General features: G+C 49.0%; 1 protein-coding gene across 13 annotated transcripts in view; it reads right to left on the bottom strand.

Moving 5' to 3' along the window:
- Col13a1 (collagen type XIII alpha 1 chain) overlaps positions 1 to 16,898 on the bottom strand; it is a 133,488-nt gene that overhangs the window by 72,776 nt on the left and 43,814 nt on the right. For all 13 annotated transcript variants that reach the window (XM_040732215.1, XM_021227617.2, XM_021227616.2 and 10 more), the window contains exon 3: positions 6,517 to 6,524. In XM_040732215.1, coding sequence (XP_040588149.1) covers positions 6,517 to 6,524 — 8 coding nt within the window. The remainder of the gene's footprint in view (positions 1 to 6,516; positions 6,525 to 16,898) is intronic.

The following is a 16,898-nucleotide window of genomic DNA, read 5'->3' as shown; positions in this document are numbered from 1 at the left end:
TGATGGATCAGCACTGGGATGGAGAGTCGGGGCTGTTCTGCCTTCCTGCTTCCTGGAACCCAAGAGATAAAAGTCTCCACAACGTGAAGAAGATAACAATATCAGCTGGGCATATGTCAGCCTAGAGTCATCCTGGCACTTGGGGGGCTGAGGCATGAAGATGATGAAGTATATGGCAACATGGGCTACAGAGTAAGACTCTGTTTCAAAATAAGTAAGCATATAGATAAATATAAATTATCCAACAAATATCATGTCCATTATACTTTCCATCATAACAACATACACTGGAAACCTCTCAGAAACCCAAAATTCAGAAAGTGGTGTTTTTCTACAGCTGGACCCTGACCTGAGATGGGTTTGACCCAAAAGAGCTTCTGAGGTACTATACTAACAGCCTTCTTCCAAGAGGGGGAAAATTATGAAATATTCTCAGGAGCTAAATCTGCATGGATCAGAAAGATTTTTTTGTTTGTTTGTTTTTGTTTTACGAGACAAGGTTTCTCTGTATTGTTTTGGAGGCTGTCGGTCCAGCCTGGCCTCGAACTCACAGAGATCCGCCTGCCTCTGCCTCCCGAGTGCTGGGATTAAAGGCGTGCGCCACCACTGCCCGGCGATCAGGAAGATTAATATCATGAGAATGAGCATTCTACCAAAAGCAATCTATAGATTCAATTAAATCCTAATCAAAATACCAATGCAATTCTTCACAGAAATTGAAAAAAGTAATCTTCAACTTCATACAGAAATGCACACACACTACACACACACCACACACCACACACACCACACACACCACACACACACATACACACACACACCAAACAAAACAAAAAACATAGAATAGCTAAAAACCACCCTGAGTGATAGAAGAACTGTTGGAGTATCACCATCCTAGATTCAAGTTGTAGTGCAGAGCTATAGAAATAAAAACAGCATGGTCCTGGCATAAAGACAGACATGTTGATAATGGAATTGAGCTGATCAATGGTATTGAACTGAAGATCTAGACACAGTTTCACACACCTATGGACACCTGATTTTGACAAAGAAGATAGCTTCCTCAACAAATGATGCCGGTCAAATTGGATGACTCTATGTAGAAGAATGAAAATAGATCCCTATATAACATCCTGCACAAAACTCAATTCCAAATGCATCAAGAACTCCAACATAAAACCAGCTGCCCTGAGTCTGATAGAACACTAAGACCAACAGTTAATGAATGGGACCTCAAAAAGCTCAAAAGTTTCTATATGACAAAGGACACTGTCATTTGGGCAAAGCGGCAGCCTACAGAGTAAGAAAAGGTCTTTAGCACATCTGATAGAGGGTTAGTATCTAAAATAATAAAGGACTTGAAAAAAACTTAAACATCAGAAAACAAATAACCCAATTTAAAAAAACGAGGTACAGATCTAAACAGAAAAGTTCTCAAAAGGTGAGACACAAATGGCTAAGAAACACTGAGATATGCTCAACATCCTTAGCCACCAGGGAAATGCAAATTAAAACTACTTTGAGATTTCATCTTACACTACTTAGAATGGCCAAGATCAATAAAGCAAACAACAGTTCATGTTGGTGAGGATGTGGGGGTGAGGGGAGCACTCATCCATTGCTGATGGGAGTACAAACTTGTACAGTCACTATGGAAATCAGTGTGGCAGTTCTTTAGGAAGTGGGAATCAATCTACCTGAAGATCCAGCTATACCACTCTTAGGCTCTGTATCCTACTAGAGAGACACTTGCTCATCCATGTTCATTGTTGCTCTATTCATAATATCCAGAAACTGGAAACAGCCTAGCTGTTCAGCAGCTACTGAATGGATAATGAAAATGCGGTATATTCACACAATGGATTATCATTCAGCTGTTAAGAAAATGAAATTATCTAAGTCACAGGTAAATGGATGAACTAAGGAACAATCATCTTGAGTGAGGTAACCCAGACCCCAAAAGACACTGTATTTTTCTCTTATATGTGGATATTAGCTTTTGAGTTTGCAGTATGTTTGTTTTAATCCAAATAACCACAGAAGTTAAGTGCCTAGTAAAGAACTTGGGCGGGGTAGAGTATCCCTCAAGGAAGGAGAAATGGAGTACAGTGTTATAGGGGTATAAAGGGGAAACCAGAATAGGAGGATTAAGTAGGGAGGGGGGTGGGAGGACAGGGTAAAGGAGGGAATATGGGGAGTAGCAACTAACACTAAAGGCCATTTGAAAATGATATGGAAACCTACTACTTACTGTAGTAGCTTCTTAAAATACAAACATACATGAAAATAATATAAATGGAATCATCAAATAGAGGAGACAATACCTCAACTAGACATCTTATGGGATTGAGTAAAACCTCCAGTGTAGTAATGAGGTATATATTATTGAATTGCTGGCCAAAGGGGCCCCAATGGGAATGCACAAACATTACAAGCTATTGCCAAGGCTACCAGTTGCTCTCCTCAACCTGATGGTAAGGACCTATTGCCGAAGGACCTTATACCACTGAACACAGAGAAGTCAAGTTGGTGCCCAATTAGAATCTTCACCCTACTGACTAGTGTTCGTGGTACTGGAAGGTACTCTGCACATTACCAGAGGAGAGAGGTGAACACCAACCCAGGTGTGACCCCTGCGACCTACAACAGCAACCTGCCTGAAAGACAGACTTGTGCAACAGCGGCACACATGCTATGGGAGTAACCAACCACTTTATTCTTCGGAGTGGATGTAAGACTCACTCCACTAGCTGGAACACCTGACACTGCTCAGGTGGCCCAAAATCTGGGGCTAGATGTGGGCTTAGGGGAAAACCTACTTAATATTCTGATAAAGGGCTCTATCAGTAACATGACATGCTGCTATACCCATAGATCAGTGTGTTGCTCAACCCACATCAGAGAAGCTCCCCTTGGAGGTAGCTGGCAACTAACACAGAGACACACAACTGGGCAGAATATATAGAGTGAGAGACTCTGGAGCACTCAGTCCTAAATAGGGTGGGGCGTCGTCCCCTTAAGGCTTGGGGATCTACACAGGAAGAATCTAAGAGCCAGAGGTAATGGGTGATCCCAAGAAAACAACGTCTTCCTGATACAACGGTACTGATGCAAATGAGCTCAGGGACTGTGGCAGCATTCACAAAACCTGCACAGGTTCAAACCAGATGGGGCCCCAGATCTGAGAGTGGAAGTAGACACAGGATCCCCCACCCCTAACCAAGAAGTGATCTGCAATCGATAGGCAATAGCAAAGATAAAGTCAGTTTCTCTTCAATGGAATCTCACTGGATATACCAACCACACTTCAGACAGGCCCCATGCCCAGGAGTACTTGGCCCCCACAAAACAAACTCAACGGCATTTTTGTGGGCCTTTTGTTTCACTTTGTTTTGTTTAAGCATTTTTTTTTTGGTCTTATGGGTCTTTTGCTTGTTTATTTTGATTTTCATTTTTGTGGGTTTTTTTGTATGTGTTTCTTGATTGTTTTTATTTTCATTTCTTGTTTGTCTTTGAAAGTGAGTGAGAGACAAAAGAACATAAAAGTTGGGTTTGGAGGGAGCTGGGGAAGATCTGGGAGGAATTAGAGGAGGGGAAACACGATCAAGATACAGGGTATGAAAACAAGTTTTTAAATTAAAAAAATAAAAGAGCTGAGCCTGAGTCTTGGCACACGGAGTGGGGGGGGCGGCACTAGTGGAGGTGTTTCGGTAGCAGAGATAGAATCTTCTGGAATAGGAGCAGGTGCAATGCAGTCATCCCACCTGTGTTCAATCCTGGCTCAGCGCTTATTGTGAATGATGAAGATGACCTTAAGCAGCTTGGTTCCCATGTGCCTTCATTCCCTGAGCTTGAAAACGGGAGAACAGTAGCTGCGCCATCGCCTGCCTTTTATGATGAGATAAATTAGTGTAACACTGGACTTGCACAAAGCAGCTGCTAAGCAAATGCCAGCAGGAGCCATTGTCAGAAGGGGACAAGTGGGTAAGGCCCAGGACCAGGAAAAGCCACTCTTCACTGAGTGTCCAATGTAGTCCTACCTAACTGTAGACTGAGTTTTGACAAAAACAAAACCAAACCAACACAAAAACTGATTTATCTTTTCGCATGGACCTACAGGGAGCTCGAAGCCAGGTTCCCTGCCTCTTCTGTTCAGCTCCCCACCCCCATTTCCCTACCTAGTTTGTCCCAGTTTGTCTTCTATTGCTGTAATAAGCACCATGACCAAGGGGGTTGGGTTTATTTGGCTTACACATTCAAATATCAGTCCATCGTGAAGTCAGGGCAGGGACTTAAGGCAGGAGCTGAAGCAGGGGCCACAGAGAGGCACTGCATACTGGCTTGCTTCCCATGCCTGGCTTAGTTTGTTTCCTTATGATACAATGCAGGACCACCTGCCCAAGGGCAGCAGCATCCACAGTGGGCTGGGTCCTCTCCCACACCAGTCACTAACTAAGAAAATAACTTGCCAACACGCCAGTCTTGACAGTGGTGTTTTTTTCAACCGAGAAGCCTCTTCCCACATGACCCTAGCTTGTGTCAAATTGACAAAAACCTAACTAGTACACAGTTTTAAATCCCTCTCTCCTAAAGTGAGGTAGGATAAAAACAAATGAATCAACAGGAATTACAGATTTTTTTTTAAATCAGAGGGTGCTGCGTACTCCTATAACTCAAATAATGAGAAAGGGGTGGGAAGAAGACAGGCTTCTGCCTTGAGCACTAGGGTGGGGACAGTGGGAAAGACTAATTTGGTACCCTTTTCTAATTCCTGCCACCACATCCTCCATGGTGTGTGCCAACCCTGTGCCAACGGGAACCTGGGTATCCCCACTGGAGTACAGGGACAGCCCCTAGGAGACAGCCCCCAGGGCCAGCCCTCACCTCTGACCACCAGCATCCTTCTCTTGCAAGAAGCCCCCATCCCTCTTCCTCCTCCTGCTTTTTAGTCTTTTTAGTGAGTTGGGCAAGGACCTGGGACCTCTTCTCTGCATCAAACTTAGAAGTGCAAAGAGCTACCTGCCTTGCCCCCTGCGCCACAGCTCATGCAGGTGGAGACTCTAAGTAGGGACTTGTACCCACTCCCTTTGCAATCCCCAGAATCCAGGAGCGACAGCACCATCTCTGGCTGGGAACAACGTGACAGACAGGGCTGGTTTAGCTCTGAGGATGCTAAAGTTCTTGCCACCTCTGGAGTATCTGCAAAATAATACAGATGTGGACTCTGTATTACACATGGCCCTACTCCAGCAGGTGGCCTGTCATAGTTCCATTTTAAAAATGACAAAGCCTTGGGTAGCCCAGGCTGTCCTTGAACTCCCGATGTAGATGAGGATGAACTTGAATTTCGGATCTTCCTGCCTCCATCTCCCAAGCGTTGGGATTTACGCTGGGGATTAAACCCAGAGCTCCAAGCATGCCAGGCAAGCACTCTGCCAGCTCAGCTACACCCCCAGCCCCTGCCATCTATTCTGGAAGATGGGTGACATTTGATGCCCCTGAACTAACAGTGATAATGCACCTCCCTCCTTGACTGCTAGTCAAGTCCTACCGGATAAGGTGCTGGCAGAATTCTTGGGGGCGGGGGCTGGGATTTCGGGTTAATCACAGAGCATTAAATAATGGTCACTTGAAGAACCAGGTGCACTGGTTTCACAAGTAGGGTGCTCTCTTCCTCTGGTTCCTCACAGGCCGAAAGCCACATTCCAGCAAATCAGGAGGGAGGGTCAGCAGGGAGGATGTGGGGTAGATTTCAGTAACCTTGAGAAAGATCTGATGTGAAGTGTCTGGGTCCTTTCAGAGCCAGTCTCCAGGTTCCCCCAGTACCCTCTGGTCTTTTGTAGGGCTATTAAATACTGTCCCTCAAAGAGCACAAGATTCTGGCATTGGGTCCTTTACCTTGGGGAGGTGTTTCCTTGGGTTCTTCTCCGGGCGACTGGAAAAGGTCCAGCTTCTTGCCCACGCTGGGCCTAAGGCCCAGAAAGCAGGATATGTTGCCTCTACTGCCATTGTCACCACCAGCCTCAGCTGCCCCTTAGGGCCTGGTCAGAATGGGGCTGCCCACACAGGGGTGTGGATGGCACTGTGGAGTCTCCCTAGCTTGGAGATGTGCCCTGACCTGCTTTCTGCATGGGACAAAGACATTGGGGGAGCCTAACTGGGTGATCTTTCTTCTTTCTGATAGCTATCACTTTGTTTTTGTTGCTGTTGGTGGTGTGTGTGTGTGTGTGTGTGTGTGTGTGTGTGTGTGTGTGTGTGTGAAGGGGGAGGACAAAATAGGTAGGCTAAGAAGGGGTAAGCCAGTCTTCTAGAATGACATTAAGACCAGAAGGCCAGGGTGGCCCTTGTCTTGCCCTGAGGGAATGCAGAGTCCTTGATCTTTGGGGGACATGGGGAAGGACCCTCTTGAAAGACAGCAAGGGGCAGACTGTCAGCACCTCACCCAGGGCCCCGTTACCATATACGACACAGGCCTTTGAGACGCGCACACGGGGACCAGCTGCAGCCTGTACTTACAGGAGGTCCTGAAAGAGAGAGAAAAGGGCTGGTCAGTGTCACTGCTGCCAGAGGGAGAGGGTGGGGAGGTCACCTTAGAAACAACATCCAAGAATTCTTTGGCAAACACGTTTCCATCTGGTCTTCAAAGTTCCTCTTTTCCTGGCTCACTCTTGCCGGTATGATCCATTTCCCCTTTATTTTGTCTCCGTATTTTTATTATCGGATGAAGAATGCAGGGGTCTGAACCCCAGGCTCGGCCCTGAGAGGGGTCTAGTGGTCCCCGCCCCTCACCTTCCTGTCTGTCAAATCGAGTTCTTGGGGACCTGCCAGTGTTTGCATTCCAGGCTACTCCGTGGTGGCCTCCAATGCATGCACAGAAAGGTCACAGAAAGCACTGCAGAGATTGATGTTGTTAACATGCTCACCACTCCTCAGGCTTTCCCAGGACATGCAATGGAAACCTGGCAAAAGGAGTGGGGGCTGGGGTGGGAATGAGGGGCTCTCCAGCCCTCCCCTCCCAGACTGATGTCTATTGGCCTGGCCTCTGTTAGGCACTGAGTCAGACATCTTGCCCTCTGGGGTCTGCTGCCCACTACTACTTTCCCGACACCCACTTGTCAGTCTTGGGTCTAGCCCTCTCTCTCCATGGACTCTCTCCCTCCCTGCCTCCCTCCCTCCCTGCCTTCCTCCCTACCTCCCTCTCTCCTCTCTCCATGGACTCCCTCCCTCCCTCTCTCTCCATGGATTCCCTCCCTCCCTCCCTCTCTCTCCATAGACTCCCTCCCTCCCTCCCTCTCTCTCCACGGACTCTCTTCCTCCCTCCCTCCCTCCCTCCCTTCCTCCCTACCTCTGTCCCTTCCTCCCTGCCTCCCTCCCTCCCTCCCTCTCTCCTCTCTCCATGGACTCCCTCCCTCCCTGCCTTCCTCCCTCCCTCTCTCTCTCCTTCTCTCTCCATGGACTCCCTCCCTCCCTCTTTCTCCATGGACTCCCTCCCTCCCTCCTTCCCTCCCTCCTTCCCTCCCTCCCTCCCTCCACTTTCCCTCCTCCTGCACTGGACTTCAACAGCAGCCCTGTCTCATTACCAAGGATCAAAGTTCAAGTACTGTGAGGGTGGGAACCAGGAGGGTAGAAAAGGACATAGTGACAAGAGACAGCCTAAATGGCATTTCTGTAGAAGGGAGCCATGGAGCCCCACCGCCCCAAAGGGAAGGGGTCCCGGCTGCGTGTCCCCTCAGCCCCTGCTGACCTGACCATGTCAGCTTAGAGGCTGGTGGCTTCTGTTGCCTTTCATGCTCTGCCAGCATGGTGGCCTGATGCTTCCCCGGTGGTTCCTTATGGCCCCAAAGCCACTCCCTTTCTCCCTCCCTCATCTGCCAGTATCATTCTGGGTTCTGGTTCCCATCCAGGAAGAAACAGCCCATCTCACGCTGGCCTCTGTCAAGCCATCATGTCCCAGTGAACAAAATGTTTCAATTAAAAACAACAACCAAAAAAAGGTGTAGTGGCTGGCTGGGAAGCTCTGGGCTTGATGGCAGGGTTCCAGAACAGGCTGGGGGCAGCGTGGGTCAGGGAGGGAGAGCATCTGGGACCTATTAGGCTGAGGGACAGGGGGATGTCATCCAGAACCTGCAACTGTCTCAAAAGCATAGGCTTCCTGGATAGGAAGGACAAGTACTCCTGGTTGGGGGACAAGTATTCCACAATGGCAACATTGAGCCTCTGGGAACTTTTGGATGGTTTGGCTATATACACTGAACCCATCAGGTCTTCCAGGGTCTTGGTTCCCTGTTTGCAGGATTGGGGAATGCTTCTGATGATTTGGGTGGAGCTCTGGTGGTGGAGCCTGCTGCTAAGTCAGGAGTGCTTCCAACCCAGGTCTACCCTGTGCCCCTCACTCCGAGTGAGGTTAACATCCCGCGCAGACACCGGCAGCTCTCTGTAGGACGTCTCTACAGCTCCCAGGGGGCTCTGCTTCGCTTGGCTCTCACCACCCCACAACCTGCCACTCACAGGGACTTCAGTGAGGAAGAAGCCCCTGTGTTGATGCAGTGACGGGATGATGTGGGTATGTGATAGGGAGGATTAGTAATGACTGTCACCTTGACAGGATCTAGAGGCACCCGTCACCCAGGGGACCAACCTCTGAGTGTGTCTATGAGGACGTTTCAGGGTACATCCTCTGCTTCCTGACTATGGACACAAGGTTTCCACTGACAAGAAGTGTGACTGTGGACACAATGTTTCCACTGACAGGAAGTTGTGTCCTCCCCTACCCCCCTCCCCGCCATGCCTTCTTCACCATGATGGATGCTGCCCTCAAACTGGAAGCCAAAATAAATTTTTCCTTCCTGAATTTGCCTCAGCCGGGTATTTTGTCACAGCAACAAGAAAAATAACTAGTGCTAGACGGGAGGATGAGAGGGCTGGGCGAGTGAAGGCTCTTGCTGCCAATCCTGAGGACCCGAGTTTGATTCCAGGGCCCATATGGTGGATGGAGAGAACTGATGTGGAATAGACTCACAGACCTGGCAGGACAAGGCTTTGTCCACGACAAACACTTTCCTATCGGTGGGGGAGATTGCCATCATTCCAACGGATCCTTCTGGAAGATCATGAGAGATCTGACTGTGGCCTTCCTACCTCTCATCTCACAGGCCTGCAGCAGGGACCCCTGAATTTCATAGCAGGGCTCTTCCCCAGTGCTGTGTTCAATTAACAGTGATGGCCACCTAACACGTCTGCAAAGAGTGGTAGTGCTGTCACGCCACGTGTCTGTGCTCAGTCAGTCATGTGACTCACGACTGGTCCATCTTTCTGGCCCGGCACTCAAACAGCCACTTCAAAGCATCATCGGTTCCACTTTAGACAGACTAGGGACTGAAGGGCCTAGGAGGTTGAGCGAGGATGTAAACAGAACCCAGCCTCCTGGTTCCTCATCGGGGACCATTTTAACAAAATGCTCCATCTCTCATGATGGGGGAGGGAACTCTGTGAGCAACTGTCCACATCACCCCATCTGGAGAAGGAGGAAGCCACCTGTGCCTGCTGCAGGTCACAGAACAGAAGGGAAATGATGCAGATAGACCCAGATCACCTAGGATGGAGTGAGTTGCAACAGGATGCCCAGAGACAGTCTACAGTAGACAGCGAGAATAGAAGCCTTCTGTGTAAGACCTTCTTCCTCGTACCTGTCACCCGCCACTGTGGCCTCTTTGAGGGAGGCAGTTTTGCCTCTTTTAAACAGACAAACATGAGCAGACCCTGTGACAGCCAGAATTCTAAGTGGGCTTTCTTCATAACTTCTGTACCAGGCGACAGCTATATAAAGATGAAGAACACACAGGCATGTCCTTTGAGGAAGGAAAACTGCATCAAACGGCAACCACCCCATGTGTTATCTAAAGGCCTGATGCTGAGCTCTGGTGACAAAGAGATGAACGGCTCATTTCCTCCTGCTGAGAAGTTAGATTATCCTATGTGAGAGAGCTGGAGAACAGCCAGAGAGCCCTGATGGATGTGAGGAGTCTGAGAAAAGCCTGTGGTAGGAGGGGCCATTCAGTCATTCATTCATTTATTCACTCACTTATTCAACCAACATTTGCCATGTTCTCAGGGCCCTTCATTCACTCATCAAATCACTAGTTATTCTATAAATCATCACCAATTATTCTACAAATCAACTGTGACATTATATCAGCTCTTGGGACAAGCGTGAGGTGGGAGTGGCAGGCTCACCCCTTCTCACTGACATGCAATATGAGCGTCCAAACCTGATCACAACGTTGTCATCAGAAGAGTCCATGCTGCAGCACCGTGCAATCAAGTTAAAAGAAAAAGCTAAAATAAAGATTTCATTGTGTTTGGAAAAAGTTGGGCTTCCTTCATCCATTCACCGGGCGTTAAACAACTTGTCTAAGGTACCCTATGACCTTAGGCAGCACCTGGGCTTTTCTTATTTGTTTGCTTGAGACAGGGTCTCTTCATGTAGTCCTGGCTGTTCTGGAGCTCACCACTCTATAGACCAAGACAGCCTCAAACTCACAGAGATCCTCCTGCTTCTACCTCCCAAATCCTGGGATTAAAGATTGTACCACAGTGCCTAACCTGACTTGCATCTCTTAGTCTGTTATTTTTTGGGCTTTGAACTCTCCACTGCCTGCCTGGCTTTGAACCTGGCCTCTGTGAACTCTGTTTTCCATGCTGGAATCAGGAGGTCATTGAGTATGGAAAGCTCTGTCTACTTAGCGCCTCTTCAAATCTGGTCCTGGTCCTAGGCAGAGCCAGTGCAGTCACAGTGTGCTCTGAATTCAAAGTCACCCAAGCCATATTATGACACTGCCTGATTGTTGGGCTTCCAGAAGCTGTGGTCTGAATCCTGCTCCACATCTCCTACTGCCTGCCTGTGTCTACCAGGACAAAAACTGGGTATCTCAGACTCTCCAAGGACCTTGAGTTGTTTACAATACCAGTCATACTCTGGGCTGTCTTTACTTTCAAGAGACAGCTGGCCGTGTCTAGAGACCCCAACATGGGGAACACTGATAGGGAGGACTGAGGCCAATTTCTAGATAGAGCATCTGGATCCTGGGAAGATGCTGTCAAACCATGCTTCATAATTGACACAATAAACCCTGGTCTATGGATGAAGAATCTCTGGTGTGGTTTGCCAGAGATTCACAGCTGGTAAAGTTCAGAACAGCTCAGAACTGGTAGAGCTCTGGGGGATGCCCGGGGGTTTTAGAAAATCGACAACTGCTCAAAATCAGCACATTCGGTCTCCTGTGAGTCAGCATGCACAGCTTAGCTTTGCGCTTCGAAACCTCACGCGTTGACATCTGAAAACCGGCCATAGCAGGAGTTCACACTATAGAAATTGGTAAAAGCAACAAAACAGCCCCTTCCCATCCCATAAGTTTTATCCACCTCTGAAGTTTTATCCATCCCAGGAAAAGCACTCCTGAGGCTCTAGAAAGTGACTGCAGGTAGCCACAGGCAGCAGGCCTGGGTGTAGGGCCTCGTCTAGGTGAAGGAGGTCAAGTCTAGTCTCAGGCAGGACTCAAAGGGGCCACTTCGGTGAGAAAGGGAGAGAGGAGTGGGAGGAGGAAGGGAAAGAAAGACTGAGGATTGGACTTAGGCCAGGCTCAGCAGCAAGGGCCTTTCCTGGCTGATCCCTCTCTCCTGCTCCCCAAACAGGCTTTTATGGCTGCATCACACTGAGTAACCCACCAAGGGCGGTGTCTTCCTGAGTCTTTTGTCTCATCATTCCCTTTGTGTTGCTCTCTTCAGTCCTCACAGCACCGCTATGGTAATGTCACTGCAATCCACAAAGGGCAGAGTGGGCCACAGGGGTTGTGTCTCCGGTCCACGGTCATGCCGGAAGCTGGAGGGCAGCGGTTCTCAAACTGTGGGTCGTGACGCCTTTGGGGGTCACGTATCAGATACTTACATTACCATTCATAACAGTAGCGAGATTATAGAACAGCAATGAATGATTTTATGGCTGGGACTCACTACAACATGAGGAACTGTATTAAAGGGTCTCAGCGTCAGGAAGGTTGAGAACCACTGCTGTAGACGGATGCATGACCTCACAGCCCTTGAAGCTGGGTGGCTGCCCTATTACCCCATTTCTCAGATGAATCCTTTTCAGCTCAGAGAAGTTAAACAATTAGTTCAAGGTCACACAGCTGGCAAGTGGCAGAGCCGGCACCTGGGACACTCCATGCTCTGAAGTTTGCCCTCCTGACCCCTGTATGTTATTTCTTCAGCTGTAAAAGCAAACTAAGAATCAAGCCTTCGGCAGCAAGGAGAGGGTTAGACGGCTAAGGGGGACCTGCAGGGTGTCCTTTCAAGCCCCTGTGTGGACATTACAGCATCATCTCTGGGCCATCTTCCATCTTTGTCGTAAGAGTGGCTCCCCACTGAGGCTGGAATGCTAACCCCATCCAAATTTGACCCATCCCGGAACAATGACAGCCACCCCAAGAGCACATACAACCTGCCTCTCATTGTTCTGTCAGCCGTGAAGGGACTAGACAACTCCACATGCTACCCTCAGAAGTCCGAGGACTTCCCAAAGCTTTCTGGGAGTTCATTAGCCTGATAATATTCCTGGCTTCGTTGCTGTATAGCAAAGGAGAGTTGGGGATTTGCTTTTTAAATGTATTATTACTGTGTGTGCACGCATGTGGCTATGTGTCCATGGTCAGCGTGTGGTGGTCAGAGAATATCTCTGTAGTCGGCTCTCTCCCTCCACCCTTCTCTGGGTTCTGGGGATCAAACTCAGGTTTCTCAGCCTTTGCCACAAGTGCCTTTACCACGACACTGGCCCATACCTGGAAATTTTGTTGAAGAGATCTTAAATTAGGCTTTGAACATAGAGGAAAAGAGACAGAGAGGCTCTAGGTAGAACAGAGGACACAATGAGGCCATGAGTGTCAGCCTCTCACAGAATCACATTGGTAGTGTCCAAGAAAACCTTGAGATCGCTATTTACTGGCTGTGTAATCTTGGGCAAGTTGCTTAACCTCTCTGAGTTTCAGTGTTAGCATCCACCCTGTCGGGTTTGGATGAGAGACTGCAAGCAAAGTGCCTTTACTGTGCCTGGTTTAAAGTAGGTATGCGATAAATGGTGCCACAGCAGCTACAATGCTTACAGGAGGCGTGGCAAAGTGACATCCAATTCCAGAAGGATGTGGCACACTTGAGAGCTCTTCTCACATGCGGGCCACCACATGTGCTGTTTTACAGGTGGTGTCATAGGTGGCCCTAATGAGTCTTGTATTAGCTGGGTGCCAGGGGCAGCTCATGTTCACATTCAGGGACTCTGCAGCACGCAGAGAGATGTTTCCTGTGGGGGGGGGCTAGTCTAGCTGCTGACCACCCTGTGAACTGTCTTTCTGAGGAGATGCTGGAGCTCTGGAATTGCAGACACAGCAGGCAGGACTCGGGAGATTAGCAGACAGGATGGACCAGGCAGGGTGAGCCTTGGTTAAAACAGAAACAATTGATTGGTGTCCCCGGCTCCGGACAGCAGGACACCCTGTGTATGTTCTTGCTTCCTTGGGCCCCCGGCACTTCCAGGCAGGGGTCAAGAGTGAAAAGTCCTGAGTGATAGACTCTTGCGTAGGTCTCACGGGTGGTAGAGATTGCCGCTGGGTTCTGTAGACCCAGTCCAAGGGCAGGCATTGTTCTCAGGCTGAGCAGTTTCCGGGCACAGCCCCACCCACCCCTTTCCCCAGCACAGGGCACAGGGGCTGATGGCCACACACAGATGGGGATAGCAGGTCAGACAGGGGGATGGGCTGTGTGACGAAAATGAAAATTAATCAGGGCTGGGGCTTGCAGGGTGGACTCAGTCAGCTCAACTTGGCTTTATTTTGATAAGAATCTGGAGTTCCAGGGTCTCTGAACTTGAACCTGTCACTCTTGACTGAATCTCCCAGGAGCTGTGGGATCCTCCCATATGACCTACAGAGGTCTTCCCAAGGAGGGTGACTTCCTGTCCCATCCCCCACCTCACCTCGGGTCCTTCCCAGGAAGTCAGCAGTTGTGCAAGCCAGGGTCCCCTTTCCATGACCCACAGGGACAGCCGGTTCTCTGGCAAACTCTACACGTACATCTCAGACCACATCTCCTCCTCCAGACTGTGAATTCCAACTCGCCACAATCCCGTGGAATCAAAAAGCTTCTTTTGTTATTCTCGTATCTCTGTACGAATGTCAATCCCATTTCTTTTTTCTACCCAGCACTCTCTACTAGGCTGCGAGGTCTGTGGTGGGCGCAGGCTTTGCTCATCACTCCAGAAGAGTTGAGGTTAAGGACTGTGCACTGTGGGGCTTCAAAGGACCTAGCAAGTAGCAGACAGGAATGCTACGGACTAGGCACAGTGTCACTGGGAGTGGAGAAGCCCGCGGCAAAGCGCCAAGGGCTTGTCTGTGTGCCCAAGACGGACTGACCACACCAAGGGCTTGTCTGTGTGCCCAAGACGGACTGATCACCCCTTATCCGCAGTGGTTTGTCCATGATCTTCACAACACCCAAAGACAGTGAAAAGTTAGACCTTTGGTACAAAACTCTGGTTTCTAGATGTTGGTGCCGATTCAGCAATATCTGAAAACCCTTCTGCAAACCCAGCAGCGCCATGAGACCCATCTAATCTGTAGGTCCTAATTCCTAACACATGTTCTCTGTGGCCTTCTAGGATCTACTGCTTTCAATTCCACGGCCCAGAATTGCTGGCCTGCAGTGAGTGTTCCGCCAACGCATGCCGAATATGGGAATGAGGAATAGAAGGAGGTACAAGGTTGCAGGGTCCCCGGCTTCCACCTTAACTACGTATCTGTGAAGAACAATGGGATAAGGGTGTTTGTGAGCTACACAGCACACTGAAAGCAATGGTTGGTGTTTTCCTTGGGTACCAAGACCCCTCCTTCCACTCAACACATGTCCAAGCAAGTGGCTTGAAGGCCGTTTTACTCTGGCTTGAAGTACAGCAGGGCCGTGCGGAGCAGTGATGAGAAATGATCAGCAATGGTTCTCAGTGAGGATTTAGCTGTCTGTGCACTGTGAGTATTTCTGTTGCTTTTCCAGTACTGGGGATTGAACTCAGGGGTTTGCATGCATGCTAGGCAAGCGCTCTACCTGTTTTTTTTTTTTTTTTTTTTTTTTTTGTTTTTTGTTTTTTTATTTTGAGACAGGGTTTCTCTATGTAGCTTTAGTAGATCAGACTGGCCTTGAACTCACGGAGATCCGCCTGCCTCTGCCTCCCAAGTCCTGGGAATAAAGGTGTGCGCCACCACTGCCCGGCGAACTTGTGGATTTTCTTAATGTCTTGCTTCATTTCTTTCCTTTCTTCTTCCCTAACCCCGCATAGCCTAGACAGGCCTTGAACTCCATGTACCTGAGGACGACCTTGACCTTCTGATGCTCCTGCCTCCCAAATGATATAGGCGTATGCTACCATGCCAGTTATCTGTGGTGCTAGAGTTCAAACCCAGGGCTTTCTTCATGCTAGGCAAGCATTGTACCAACTAAGCTACAATTCCCAGTAGAAAAAAAAACTGGTTTTTTTTTTTTTTTACTTTACTTTGTCTCTCAGTTAACTACATCTCAAGCAGCTGTGTAATGGGTCCAGGAGGCCAGCTTCAAAGTGTGTACAACCTCCAACACTGAAGCCTGGCCCTTGCAATGGCCCTAGCAAACCTTCTGTGGCCAGGATGTCAGCTGCTGTGTGTGCCACAGGAGGCAGGGCTCTTTCCATGACCCATTTTTGATCCTTACAACTCAACTTAGCAAGTGTTTAACTTACAAATGAAACACCCAGACACCATAGGAGAAGTAGCTCATCCAAGGTAAAATTAAAAAAGAAGAAGAATGATAGGGCTGAGATTCATGCCTGGGCCCAGGTGAATGCAGAGATCATCCTCATTCCACACCAGCACATTGCCCAGAAAAGCAGGAGCCTTTCCTTCCTCACAGCCAGGACAGCTGTGAAGCAGCCATCGAGAGAAGTCCTACTTTTCATACCAGTAAACTCTGGAACAGCAAATCCTGAGCACAATCCACACTAGTTGGTGTGCAGGGTCCCCTGCAGGCATGACTAATCAATTTCAGAGCTGTTACTTGTACTTTGCGCAACCACAGCTATGGGAGAGGAGACAGGGAAATGAATGGATGAAGTGGCACCCAAAGCAAGGTAGGCAAGGCTGGATGCTGGTGGCATGGGTAGAGCTGTGTGACCTCCCCATAGCATGGGTCCAGCTGAGCTGAAAGAGCAGAAACTGGATCTTCGATTAGATTTGTCCGTCCTTCCTAACCCTTCCTTCCTCTCTCCTCCTTCTCCCTTCCTTCCCATTTTTGTTTTCTGATATCTATTCCCTGTAAAACGGCTCTTTAAAGACATTAAAGACATCACTTCTGGTCCCATGCCCTGCTGCCACTAAACTGTTTCCATTTTCTCCTATCCCTGGGATGCTGATGGCTACTATGGAGTCACTACCAGCTTCTTCCTTTTTCCCCAAGGCAAACACATCCCCACATGTATGAAGCACTCATGACTGTCTAGGAGCCCTGGATGACAAGGACCTGGATTGCACACAGGACATGAGGGCCATGGTGTCACAGCATCCAGGAGTACAAAGCTGCTCTGGTGGCTTCCCCTCCTGCTAGACCAACTTAAGAGAAGATGCTGTTTGGAGGCCATGAGTACCTGAGGGTGGTAAGGTGTGGTATCGGGTGACAGTTCCCACAAAGGGGCTCCCACACTTCACGCTCTGCTCAGACACCCCCAGCTCTGCAGCTGGACAGCCTGAGGCAGCTGCTCCAGAGGGCAGAGGCGTGGGAGTTGCGTTTGGAGGAAGAGGCTGGGTGGTCTCTGCCTTAGGCGCTAGGAAAGCACA

This window comes from Mesocricetus auratus, unplaced genomic scaffold (assembly GCF_017639785.1).
Source record: "Mesocricetus auratus isolate SY011 unplaced genomic scaffold, BCM_Maur_2.0 Super-Scaffold_100027, whole genome shotgun sequence".
In the NCBI taxonomy this organism is placed as follows: Eukaryota; Metazoa; Chordata; class Mammalia; order Rodentia; family Cricetidae; genus Mesocricetus; species Mesocricetus auratus.
The sequence above is the reverse complement of the archived record's forward strand: the minus strand, read 5'-3'. Positions and strand labels throughout refer to the sequence as shown.